A 13,570-nucleotide genomic window follows, 5' to 3' on the forward strand; every position below is an offset into this window, starting at 1 on the left:
CTGAGAAGACAAAATTGTTCATTATGCCAATTGTTCTTTTTGACAAATGACTCCACTATAATTAAATGCAGATTTAGTTTAAAGGCCTGACCTGGAACTTTACATTTTCTGAGGCTCTGGATAGGGGGAGGATTCCTGGTTTATCTCCTTAACGTTTTCTGTGATTTCTTTTTCTCCCTTTTTACTCTCCTATTACTGCAGTGTTGGCCATTGTTAGGATCATGGGATACTGCAAGTTTCATTACTATAGAAAATTCAGTGAGAATTACAAGTGTTTATTTTCCCTTTGCTGTGAGCACAGCTTTAGGTAGACTTTACCATCTCCTGTCCTGTGGCTGATTTGGAAAAGTTTGTTACTAGTATTACAATATGGTCATTATTCATGTGTTTTTCAGTGGGGGCTCATTTTTCTTATGGCTTTTTTTTTTTTTTAGCTGAAATGTATTTTCAGAATCCAGTATGAAGAGGTTTTTTATATTCAAAGACCAAGTGAAGAAGACAGATTGCGATTTTTCAAAGGCTTAATCCTTGATGAGGCAGCAATGCCCCCACCAAGAAGGAAACAGGCTGGTAAACTAAGTTACAGTAAAACCAATAATAATGTGATCCTAATGTTTTATTTTGTGTTACTTTCCTTTTTAAAGAGGTGTGGGTAATTAACAGTTAGTTTAATTACCATGTGACAGCATTAATCAGTACCCAGAATAAATTTCATAGTTACAGTTAACAGTTGTTGAAGATGGAGAGCTGTGGGGTCAAGCATGCAGTGACATACCCACGATGCATATTGAATACATATAATGAAATCTGGAGTGGCATCGTGCAAAGACCCACTCTGCTGTTGACGTTTCCATTGTCTGATTTCTTGTTCTTTTCCCTAGCTCTTCGTGCCCTGGAAGTTCTCCCTCTCGCCCTGCCGTGTCCTGCCCGGGAGCTGTCGGAGGCGGAGAAGCAGCGCATGGAGGACCAGGAGGAGAACACCCTGCGGGAGCTGCGCCTGTTTCTCAGGGATGTCACCAAGAGGCTGGCCACCGACAAACGCTTTAACATCTTCAGCAAACCGGTGGATATTGAAGAGGTCTTGTTTCAGTAATGTGCAAACAATGAAGTTGAAAATACTAGAAAAAGAATGCAAATTTAAAAAAGGAAATGGTTTAATTAATTAGAAAAATAGATGTTTGATCCGTGATCTGTCCAATCTAAGATTGTTAGCTGGTGGTACAGTCACAGCCTCATCGTCCATGCTGCAAGAATTTGGAACACGTTCTGTTGCCAATGACCTTTGGAAAAACCTTGTGCATTCCTGTCCATTTTATAAATGAAATGAGCATTTTAAAATGCCAACACTCCTACCCTTGCCAGTGCTTCTGAAATACTTGAAACCACAAATCTAATTCTTTAATGAAAGCTTTTACAGCATTGTAATCATAGACATGATAATATTGGGAAAGTGATCTGTGTTCTGTAATGCATTCAGCATTAATAGTGTTGTTGCATAATTTCAGCAGTAATGCTTGTGGATGCCATTAATCACAGATGGTAGCACATTACAGGGCATTAACTGGTCGATTATGGACTGTACACACCTAACTGATGAGACAGTTTGATCTGCAAATCTGTTTTCAGGGGTTGCTGTATGAATAGGATTGTGTTTGGTCTGACTTTGAGATCAGGTGCTGGCCCCCTGCAAGCTTTGCAGGCTTACTAACTGAAAAGAAATCCCTAATTGCTTCTGAAGAGAGAAACATCTCTTTTGGAAGACATTAAAAGATGAATATGGGACATCAGAAGACCAGCATTGTAAAAAGCAGATTTGGAGTGTAAATTCCTTGCAGGATGGAACACGCATCTTTTATGGGCTGATGCAGTCCTCTCTTAATTTGAGTTTTCCATAGTGTTCCATTGCTGACTGGTTTTGAGAACCTGGTGAGCTGTTTAATGTGGCAACCTACACTATGAGCATGGTCTCAGCAGTACCTTGGTTTAATTTCTCTTGTGAAACTGGGAGGTCCATTATTGTGGAAATTCTTCATACTTGTAGTGTAGGTAGTTCCTTTCTGTCAAGAATTTGTGGTCTAAACTTACATGAATAAGGGCACATAGAGAAAGAATAAGTAACTGTCCATGTTTTGTAGATGAAGAGAATAAAAATGTGAATTTGTTATTTGAAGACTTGCCAGAACCCCGCTAATATATCACAGCAGCAGAAATCAAATGTAATCCTTTTTGTCCCACCTGCTGCATTTAAGCACAGGACTAGCCTTTCTTTTTCTACAACAGCTTGTCTGCTTGACTTCCTTAAAAAATGTGTTAGGTTTATTTCACTCCTACTTGCATTGCAGAGAATGCTGCTGTGTGATAAGTCAAGAATTTCCTTGACTAAAGCAGTAGCAATATTTACAGCTTCCAGTGAAGATTTTCTGATGCTGTGCTAACAAGAAAAGGAAGCCTGTGGCTTAGCTTTCCAATCCCTGAACCAGATACTATCATGTTTCTATAAAGGGAGACAAAAAGAGAATTTTTGCCATTTTCGTTTGTCAATATGAATTTCAATGTCTGTATTTAAGGAATTAGGTGACACATTGCTGTCTACTGAAGTAATGCATTAATGTTATAATATATATCTATATATATATATGTAGAGAGAGAGAGAGAGAGATGTAATATATAATGTTGTAATATATATCTGCAGGTACTATATTTAAAAAAAAGATCTTACAGAGCCATTATGCCTTGACCTGAATCTGTATTTAACTCTTAAGTGCTTTGACAGTGACTGTCATATCTGGATGATTTCAAAAGAAAAAAATGCAGTACTTCTTTTAGAGGCTTGCCAGTGTGTTTAATTAAATGTAATCTAAATCACACTGAAACATTGATACATTTTTTTTCTGTGAAGTTAATAAAAAATTTATTGATTTTTTGGGTGAACTTCATTACAGCAGCTGTGCTGATGCATTTGGCTATTAAGGCTGGGACCCTTATGGTATCATGAATTATGTTAAACACTTTTTAGTGTGCTCCACTGGTTGCTGAATCTCCAGTTATGATCTAAGCTCATAGTAAACCGTGACACAAAGCTTTTTCTTTAGATTGTCCTTCTGTACAGCCAATCTAACATCTGAAATCAATAAAACCTGACTTTTCTTTGTTTAACAAGTGATTGAAGAAACTATTTAATAGAAGGTATTTAAAAGCTGATAATTTGGCTGTTAAGTTTAATGAGAACTTTACCTACAAAGTGAAAAAAAATAGAGCTTCCCTAATATTTCCTAGGGCTTCAAGTTAGATTGATGGATTTTGCCTTTTTAGTTCCATGACAGTGTTATAGCACCATAAAAATCTATGACTAAATTAGTCTAAAATGAAAAATGCATTTACATTAAGTTGTACTGCTTCAAAAATACTGTTTAATTAATTTTGAAAATTAAATTGGTGAGCTCCTGAAGGAAAAGCAGATTTGGAAGTCTTATGTTTTTAGCCTGATAAAACTTCCATTTTTAACATAAATTTGCTTAGAAATCAAGATGTTTAGTTAATGTCTTAGAGCTAAGCATGTGGAATGAATCCAAGTATAAAGAAGTGATTGCCAGTATTCAATAGGTCCTGTGTCATTTTTGTGTGCTGTTTGTTTATAGGTTTCCGATTACCTTGAGGTTATCAAAGAGCCAATGGACCTATCAACAGTAATAACCAAAATTGATAAACACAACTACTTAACAGCCAAGGATTTTCTAACAGACATTGACCTGATCTGCAGCAATGCATTGGAGTACAATCCAGACAAAGATCCTGGAGGTAAGAACCTACTTCTTTTTGGCCTACCTAGACCTGAAAGCCTGGTATTAATTCCATATTCTGTTGCTATTCAGGCATTTAGATCAGCTGCATACTTTGTGATAATTAGGATAAGCAAGTCCTAAGGGTCTGTGCTTTTAGTATTCTAAGGCATGGAGTGCACTGGGGACATTAGAAGAGCAGGAAAACTGCAGCATTCAGAGCTGTTTTCTAATAAATTATGTTTCATAGTTTCCTTTCAAATTTGATAGCTCCTTTTGGGTATCTAGATTTTTATAGGCAACAAAACCCCACCATAATTTGGAGTGCTCTGTGGAGAATCCACGCACAATCTGACGGTGATCTGCTGTATTTCCATGTCAGCTTAGAACATGAAATTCATACACAGAAATCAAAATCTGCATATTTGGGGATAGAAATAAAACAGGATAAATCACCAGGCAAGGAAGTGAGTTGCAGCTGATTAGGAGAGATTAGACAGTATTGTCTTGACAAAGTGTGATGGGATGCTTTCAATTAAAAAGGAATTTGTAGGCTGAAATGCATGTAAAAGCTGTTCATACTCCAAACTAAGGATAGAAGATCTTGTGTGCTCTTTGCTAGGGCTGTCTTACAGTGCACATTGCCAAAAGAAAGCCTTTCAGCTGGCAGCTTCAAGAGTCATCAACACAAAGCACCCTTTTAATGTAGAGTTAATATATGTGGTACTTGGAGATCAGGATCCATCTACAAATGTAGTGCAATGTGTTAGAATGTTTTTCATGACGTCTTGTGAAATTGCTTTCGCAGGTTAAAGCCTGATTTTTCAGTATTTTTCTTCTCAAATTTTTGGTTTTGTGAGGCATTTTTCAAGTGTCTCATGTCTGGACCAGATACAGTATAGTCTGCTGTACTGTACAGTCTGCTATAGATTGCCTTTTGAACCCAGTTCATATTTGTAGAAGATTAACTTTATTTCTTCAGTTTATGATGCACTATTTTCTTTCAACTAGAAAAGTCCATTTATTTTGTGTTCTTGATAACACACTTTTGAGGGCTTCTAATGTGCAGTTGATGTGAACTAATTAAAGCCCTTGATGGGCACCTGGCATTCAGAGTTTATCTGAAGAGAACCTGTTTAGGGATATTTTGATTTTCCTTGCTGTCAGAACTGAACTGGGAGAAATTGATCTGGCTCTTTCTAGGCACAGTTTTGGATAGGAGGCAATGAAAAATTGTTCTGTCCTCTGCTGTTAACTGGTCTTCTGGCATGCAGGATTTTTTGGGCTGTTGTGTGAACCCACCTAAAACAGCACATTATGGCTGTTCAGAGGAAGCATTCCATGCATTCAGATGCATTCATTAAATGAATATTAATCTATAAATGTTCACATTCTTTAAAGCTGGACATACCTGCTTGCTTGTGCTTGCAGAAGACTCACACTGTACCTTCTTTTGTCCTGTTGTTAAGTAGGAAAAACAAAGGGCTGACCAGACTGGCTGATTTTATCTGCAGTCTGGATATCAAAAACTGACTGCTTGGGGATTTTTTTTTCCTGGTACTTTGCTGTAAAATTTCAGACAGGTTCTGTAGTGAGACAAGTTGAGGTTTTCTTGCTCCTTTGTTTGACTGGGAAATGTTTTTGAAGGCATGGGAGCATAACCACTGTATGTTGGACATGAGTGTTTGCCTCACTGAAGCAATGTCTGGGGGAAAGCCTTGCCCAGCACAGGGTTAGAGGAAGGTAGTGGTTCAAACACCCCAATTTGATTCCTTTTTATTTCTCTCCCCTCCCATCCCTTCCTCCTTTGCAAGGGCTTCTTAAAATTTATTATCTGACCAAAAGTTTCAAGTTTAATATTTCAGAATTACATCTGGTACTAATGCAGTGTGGAGTTTTTTGTGATCATAAAACATAATGGTCACAAATATGTGGGCAAAACCTTCCAACATTCAGTGGATTTAATGGGCAGTAGTTCTCCCCAGAAAATGTTGGACTCTTTTGAGCTAGATACTGGATAGTCTCTTTCACTCAACAGTTTGTCCAGCTGTAAAACCTGCTGTTTCTAGAATTACAAATATTGTGAAATAAGTATTTAGTGATATTCTTAATTGTTGTCTTTAAAGATTATTAAAACATTAAATCTGCTGGTTGTAGAATATGTTCTAGACATTAATGTTGATGGTTACTGTTGAAGTACCTGCAACAGCTGGAAAAAGTAATTCAGTATGGATGGATTGACAAATTAAATATGTTTGTACTGAAGTCAAACAATGACTGTTGTAGATTTCATTGAAAAGCTATGTTCTAGATGCCAATTTTCTCTGCATATGGGCTTAGTTATTAAGTTATGATTACTTTTCAAATTTCAGTGGTGGAATAATTTGTTTTGTGTGTTTCAAAGGTAGGGGAATGGGTCTGGTTTTTCCTGAGTTTCATTTAGGCTTCCAGCGTGGGCAATTTGTTCTGTTCCCCAAATAGGCCTGAAAATGTAGCACACTCGAGGCTTGTTTCTTGCCCTTTTTTAAAAAAAATAATTTAAATGAGAAACAGCTATTCAATGTAAGGAATAAAATAATGTGTTTTAGCACAATTTTGATCAGTTGTTAAATAATAATTAAGCAATAATTTCAGGTTAAAGAAAAAAACAACAGGGAAGGAATGCAGGTGAGCCAGGTCTGCCTTACAGATGCAGATGATGTCCAGTGTGATTGTGTAGGCAGTATAACTGTGACTATTATTAGACCCCAGAGGGTAAATTAATTCTTGGAAAAGTCTCCTGTTACTTTGTGACTCTTTGCACTCCACTCCATTATACTGTGTAGATCTGCCTGTGGAAACTGGCTACACCTTATGGCAAGTTGGTTTAGGTGTGTTCATCATTCACTGTTTACATTTGTTTATAGTTGCCACCATGGATTAAAGTACCAGTTTATACTTCTATATCTCTTCAGTAGCTGGGTTGTGATTTTTGACTGATATTGATTAATCTGCATTTTCAGGCATCTGTAATTTTTCCCACTTACTTCTGTTTGTATCAGTGTTGTAATATGCAATACAAACCAACATAGAAATGCTAAGGAATTTTTGTAATTGTGATAAAAAAGTGTGCTGTCCTGTTTTCTAGATAAAATAATTAGACATAGAGCATGTACTTTGAAGGACACTGCTCATGCTATCATTGCTGCTGAACTGGATCCAGAATTTAATAAGATGTGTGAAGAAATCAAGGAAGCAAGAAGAAAAAGAGGTATGTTTAGCTTCAGTTATCATAACACAACACACATAGAGACCCTTTACAGACAGGTAGGAATGGGCTCATGTTCACAAGCCCTGGGCCTTGTGGGGGGCTTCAGCCACCCCAGTATGTGTTGAAGGGACAACACAGAGGGCAAAAGCAATTCAGGAGGTTTCTAGAATGAGTAGAGGACAACTTCCTTCTCCAAGTCGTAGAGGAGATACCAAGAAGAGATGCTGTGCTGGGCTTTTTTCTCATCAACAAGGAGGGGAATGTGAACCTCAAGAGCAGCTGGGTTGCACTGACCATGAAGTGGAGGGGTTGTCGATCCTAAGGGCAGCAAGAGGCATGCACTGCAAAATTCAGTACCTTGGACTAAAGGAGAGCAGGCTTCAGGGATCTACTTGGTAGAGTCCCATGGGATAAAGCTCTGGAGGGAAGAGGGGCCCAGGACAGCTGGTTAATACTCAAGGATTGCCTCCTCCAAAATCGGGAGTGATGTTTCCCAAAAAAGAGAAGGTTAGGTGAACACATTAGGAGGCCTGTGTGGATGAACAAGTTGATGGTGGATGAACTTAAACACAAAAGGAAGGCCTGCAGAGAGTGTAAACAGAAAAAGGTAGCCTGGGAAGACTACAGAGGAATTGAGCAGCCTGGGATCAAGTTAGGAAAGCTAAAGCCCTGAGAGAATTCAACCTGGCCAGGGACAAGGGCAACAGGAAAAGCTTCTGTATATAGGATAGAATTTACAGGTCTCCATACAAAAATTTATATATAATGTGAAATAATGAATGCTTGTCAGATTCAGACAGTGCAGGTTAAAGGGTGAGTGACCTTGAAACCCCTCCACATTTTTCCTGTTTTGTGAGCTGATCTGATAGGACATCATCATCCTTTCCAGAAGAAGGATGCATTGCCTACTGTTACAGACAGTACTACAGAACCTGGTGAACAAGTAAATGCTAGGGTTGCTATACTAACTTCTGATGTGGATGTGGTGGAACCAGAGCTGTGTTCTGAAAGTGCCTGTAGTAAAATATAATAAGAATTATGGTGAGGGAGAGCAGCCTTTAAGCCACTGGACTTTTAGTTCACCTTGGCCTGTGTAGAAGTGTTGTTTTGGAGGTAGCATATTGATTTTTTTGGTTAAGAAACAACCCTTGTAAGTCTGTGTACAGCTTCTAAAGTGACCAGGAAAAGTTATCAAAAGTTCAAACATACTCCTGGTGAGACAGCAGTGATCAGTTTACATAAAAAGAGTATACCTCCATGGAAAAGTTTTAAACTTTTGAAAGTTGAAAAAGGTTGAAAATCACTGAACTATAACATTAGAGCAAAATTTCATGCTGATTTAAGGATCACTGATTTCAATAATTCCAGCTTTACCTTGGCAAGTTGTTTCCTGCTTTGGTATAAAGCTCCATTATTTGATTTCTAGGTTGAATTGGCTGGTCTTACCTTTCAGCTGCTGATTCTTGAAATACTTCTGTTGGTAGATTGAAGACCCTTTATTAATAATCTTCTTTGAACTATGCAAGTATCTATAGGCTTTCTCTCCTTCAGATTAAAACAGATAGAATTCTTTGTATTTTCCTATTCAGTCATGCGTGTTTTTGTCTAATTTTGTGCAAGCTTCCAATGTGTGTCTTGAATTGTGGATAAATGAACCAATTGTAATTCACTGTGGCTGTAAAACAGAGCTAATATAATGCCTTCATTTCTCTTCTGTACTTTTCTATTAGAACTACAAGAATATTCACAATTCTGGCCACAGCATCATGCTGTGAGCTGTGCTCAGTTAATTATCCAAGTCCCCATGACTGTTAAAGGTTATTGCTTCCGAGGTTAAAGTAAATGTTTGTAAGAGCTCTTTGTTACAGAGAATGACTCTATGGCTTGTAGTCCTTTCTTGCAAGTTTGCAAGAACTGGAATGCTGCCCTCCTTTTTGTGGCAGTGGCCCAGTAATAGATATTTCTGGAGACAAAGCCTGCAAATTCTGTTGAAAGATGGGTAGTGTCTTAAGTCATATTTAAGGCTGATGGTATCATGCAGTGAACTTGTTAAATCAGAAAGAGCAGGTACCATTGGTGTGAGAGGGCCTTGAGGTACAGGTACATGATAAGCAGCACTGGTTTGTGGTACAAAACAACACAGATGGGAATGGGCAGGATTCAAAGTGTATTCAGTACATTGGCATGGAAACCATTACAGTGTCACAGGTACCTGCAGGTGACTCTTACAGATGCTTGTGCTTCTGGCCCACACTTGGTGGTTTCAGTGACAGCTGAGCTCTGCAGTCGGTCCAGCTGTACAACGTGCAAGGCTAGGATCACTGCCTGGGTTAGCAAGGAGTGCTAACCAAAGCAAGCCCAAAAGACTTGGAATGCGTGGAAGAAGCTGTGTTAGATGAACTGTTTATGGACAGAGGAAAATGTATCAAGCTCCTAGAGTCTGAGGAAGCCTCCTGCTGGGAGGCAGTCACAAGGCATCGGGAGTTGTGTGAAAAGGTTACGGTGGTGCAGAGCACCTGGATGATGACACTTCAGGAGTATAGTCTTGGCACTGGTCCTTGTAGTGGATGGAAAGGATCTGAATGCTCATCAGTTCTGCCATTATTCTCATTTTGCTGTAAAGAACAGCCTCAGCAAGACAGCAGATCAGGTCAATCCCCGTGCATCTGCTTGTCTAGACTTTGACATGTACCCTGTTTCAGAGCAGTTTGAGCACGGGATGAAAAAAGCTAAAAAGCTTCATATCCATTTTCTTCACAGTTTTGTCAGCAAGTTACTTAGCAATCTTTTGTAGTTGTAAAATGGAAAGTCTGTTTCTACATGGCTTTTTTTGGGGGTGTGGGGTTGTGGTTGTTTTTTGGTTGTTTTTGGGGTTTTTTCCTTTTTTTTTTTTTTTGTTTTTGTTTTGCTTTGTTTTGTTCTCCACACATCTGTCACTTTTACTTAGTACTCTGGTGACCAGATTCAAAAATACTGCACACAAACTGTACAATAAAATCAACAGGTAGAAGTCAAACTAGAATTTCTTGTTCCTCTGTTACTGAAATGAGGTGCTGTTGTTGAAAAATGTTAAGCCTAAGGACAACAAGTTTTAAGTTGGTAAATAAGAACCAACTGTCTATATCTTAGACTATTGAAATTTGCAACTACTTGTGGAAACCAGCTAATAAAAAGGTAGAAGTGATTATTGTTTTGAGTAATGAAATATGTTTGATATGCAGTTTAAAATTTTTATAATAGTACCTAGAAACCTATGCTGTAATTATTAATTGTGAGATGAGAGATTCTGTGTCAGTATTTTAATTTCTGCATCCATCAGTTTTGGAGCTTATTTTCAGCTCTTGATCACTTGCTTCTGGTTTCTATTAGAGATGTGTTATAACATTTTGAAGACCATTTTAGTGGATGGATAGGAAATTCTAGTTCACAAATACAGAACTTCAGATATTCATTTATGTCTTTAAAATGTGCTTAACCAATATGAAAGTTTGCTTTTTTAGAATTTAATTAAAAAACCTATGAAGCAGTAGAAGCTATGAGATGAAGTTATATTACAGGAAGCAAGCCACGCTTTTTGTTAAAAGCAGAATTGCATTTTCTTAATTTAAGAGCTCATATTGACTCTGAAATGGATCCATTTTACATAACACAGATGACAGTGACAATACAAGGTTCTTATTCAGATACTCTTTTTGATATGGCATACAATGCCGTTCTAAATTGCCACTTATTTTAAAACTGTTTAAAATAAGGAAAAGATTGAAATGGTCAGTAAGAATTTGCATGTAGAGAGAATATGAATAGAAGGGTCAATCTTCTGGGACCAGTGGCAGTCGCATTTTTCTAATCCATCAGAGCTGACAGTTTAACGCCATGTAACCAGTAAGTTGTTTTGTCAGCAGAAACCAAATATTCTTGATGCAAATCTTTATCTTGAATGTCCAGCTAAACATTAATGGATGTATTCCTATTGCAGTATGATGTTCCAAGTTTCTTCTTTGATTCAGTAGATTCCTGCAGCTTGGTTTATTTAAATAGGTATGGTTGTCTTTTGCGTGCAGGCTTCTCAGTGCCAGCAGAACAGGTAAATCCTCATGGTTCCACTGTACGGAAAACAGAAGCCAGAGTTGAAGAAGGATTTCGGAGCAAGCAAAAACCCACCATGGCTGTGTGGCCCAACTCTACAAATAAATGTGCTTGTAAGTACCTTGGGTGACAACTGTGCAAAATTAGAGGTCCTTTCAATGCCCGACATTGGAAATGTGTCTCTACTGCTGCTTACCGATTATTTCCAGAAGTAATTTTAGACATGAAACACACGGAACTAAGAAATGCTCCTTCTAGGAGTACATAAAATCCCTGCCCAAGAAATTGTAAAGAAGCAGGATTTCTAGTTTTGTGATAAAGAATAGTTATTTTTCTAATGCAGCATGAATATTTTGCATTTTTTGTTGTAAAACATAGTTTTCAGTATAAGACAACTCGGATCCAAGAACACTTTTCAGTGGTTTGATGAGTTTTCAGCTTTGTTTACTGTGTGTATTAGCAGGTAAATACCTCTACATTGCTTAATAGTTTCTCACCTGCACTGCATTGAATTCCTGCCTTCAATACATTCAGCGTCATGCTGAAAGCTAGAGAGGAGATTGCAAATTTAACTGTATTTTCCTTTATGGCAATGGTTTTCAACAGTCAGTAACCATTACTGGAGGATGTTAAGATACACTTCCTGGAGCCTACTGAATTAATCCAGTTAAGTGATCAGAGTCTCTAGGATTGTGAGGTGTTGTTGGGTAATCAGAGGCACTGCTAATTATTTTCAAGAGGTAAGTTGATTAGAACAGGTGAATACATAGCAGATATTTTCATTATAAAGCAAATAAAGGCTATGAGAGGCAGTTGGTATGGGAGTGTACTAATGGTTGCACCTGGCTTTACTGCTGAAGATGTGGAGTCCAATATTAATATATTATTAGTAGCATTATCAATTATTGCTGATTGATAGCAAACTGATGAAAGCGGTCAAATTTTCATTTTGGTCTAATGTGCTTCTCCTTCATGGTGCTTTTCCTTGATGAGAAATCCTTTTCTAGGCATGGTGATAACTGCCCAGAGATGAACATTGTTTATATATGAATGATAGTGTTGATGTCAAATGGTTTAATTAATTAGAGGTGTATGATTTTATTTCCCAAAGCTGTAATTTCTTCCGTTAAAGGAATTAAAGTCAATCGTACAGAATTATGGTTAGAATAAATTGTTATATAATAAATTGATGATGTGGATCCAAGCTGTTCTTTATTCATTTGGCAGCTCGTGCAAAACAGAGAGTGTAGGGAAGGGATTCCCAATTAATTTTTTTTAATTTCCTGTGAAGTCCAGGATGGAGCTTTTCCCTCTGGCTGCCCTGCAGAGCACTTTGCTGGCTGTGCATGCTGAGCAGCAGACGGTGGGGTTTATAGACCTCCAAGCTGGACATCCCTTGGGAAGGGGGAGAGCAGCCCTTGCTGGTGACTCGCATCCAAAGCAGCTCCGGTACCTCTCTCGCTTCCCCTCTGTTGTGCAGGCAGCAGCAGTTGTTTGAAAACTCCAACCATCAGCTGCAGGAAATTGCCAGTGTCTCTGTGCAAACAACAAAGTTACTGTTAAGGCACTGATCCTGTTGGTATTTTCATGATCTAGCTTGGAAGGCAAGAAAAATTGAGGCTTAGTGGTGTTTGGGTCTACGATCAAATGAAAATCTGCCTTTTAAGGCTGAGTCCAGGAGAGGTAACTAGTCCAGGAGGGATGTGATGCATCTAGTAATCAAGAGAAAGAACCAGGAATTGATGAGCAATCAGAAATCTGCAGAAAGGATTCAAGTAGTACATGGGCACTCTTGAAGATTGATGTGGTCAGTTCAGCAGAGACTAAAAATGAGGAAGAGAAACGGTCTTAAAAGGGTATTTGGAGGATAAGCTAGAAAAGGGTGAGAGCAGAACTGAGCAGATTGTGGGGAGCTCAAATAGCAGAAAATGAAACTCCAGATTGTGATTGTTTAAATGGAAGAAGTAAGTTTGGAGAAGGGATTTCTGAAGAGGGATTATTTTAGGGGGAGAGTGGAATTTTTTTATGGTCATGAAATAGTATTTTTTTAAAAACTAAAATGTATTGCACAATCAGAGTAACAAGAAAAATTATTAAGTATTTTATTTAAACAGGATAAAACCATACTTTTTGATAATTCTGAAAAGAATTGCATGTTTTCTGCTCTTCGAAATTGAAGTAATGTTTTCCCTTAGAAGAATCTAGAGAAAGAATCACCAATCATAACTTTATTTTCCTGATCAGTTGTTACTATTTTTAAGGGCTTTGTTTTACAGTATTTAAGAAAAGAGCTGCACAAAGGTTAATTCAGATGACAAACCTGAGAACTCTAAAAGAAATTATTGTCAAATATCTTCTCTAAAAACAGAGAGGACTGCAGACAGTGCAGCAGCCTTGCCAAATTTAGGGTCCTGCTCAGGGCTAGTACAGTAGAGAGTGAGAGTTGGATTAATAT

At 38.0% G+C, this 13,570-nt stretch overlaps 1 protein-coding gene across 1 annotated transcript in view; it reads left to right on the plus strand.

Moving 5' to 3' along the window:
* ATAD2B (ATPase family AAA domain containing 2B) overlaps positions 1 to 13,570 on the plus strand; it is a 74,287-nt gene that overhangs the window by 43,627 nt on the left and 17,090 nt on the right. Inside the window, exons 20-24 of the mRNA XM_054280122.1 lie at positions 435 to 570; positions 882 to 1,078; positions 3,639 to 3,798; positions 6,907 to 7,029; positions 11,091 to 11,228. Of these exons, the coding sequence (XP_054136097.1) occupies positions 435 to 570; positions 882 to 1,078; positions 3,639 to 3,798; positions 6,907 to 7,029; positions 11,091 to 11,228 (754 nt within the window). The remainder of the gene's footprint in view (positions 1 to 434; positions 571 to 881; positions 1,079 to 3,638; positions 3,799 to 6,906; positions 7,030 to 11,090; positions 11,229 to 13,570) is intronic.

This window comes from Melozone crissalis, unplaced genomic scaffold (genome assembly GCF_028551555.1).
Source record: "Melozone crissalis strain CALT ecotype California unplaced genomic scaffold, PUWL_Pcris_2 ptg000027l_1, whole genome shotgun sequence".
NCBI classification, from domain to species: domain Eukaryota; kingdom Metazoa; phylum Chordata; class Aves; order Passeriformes; family Passerellidae; genus Melozone; species Melozone crissalis.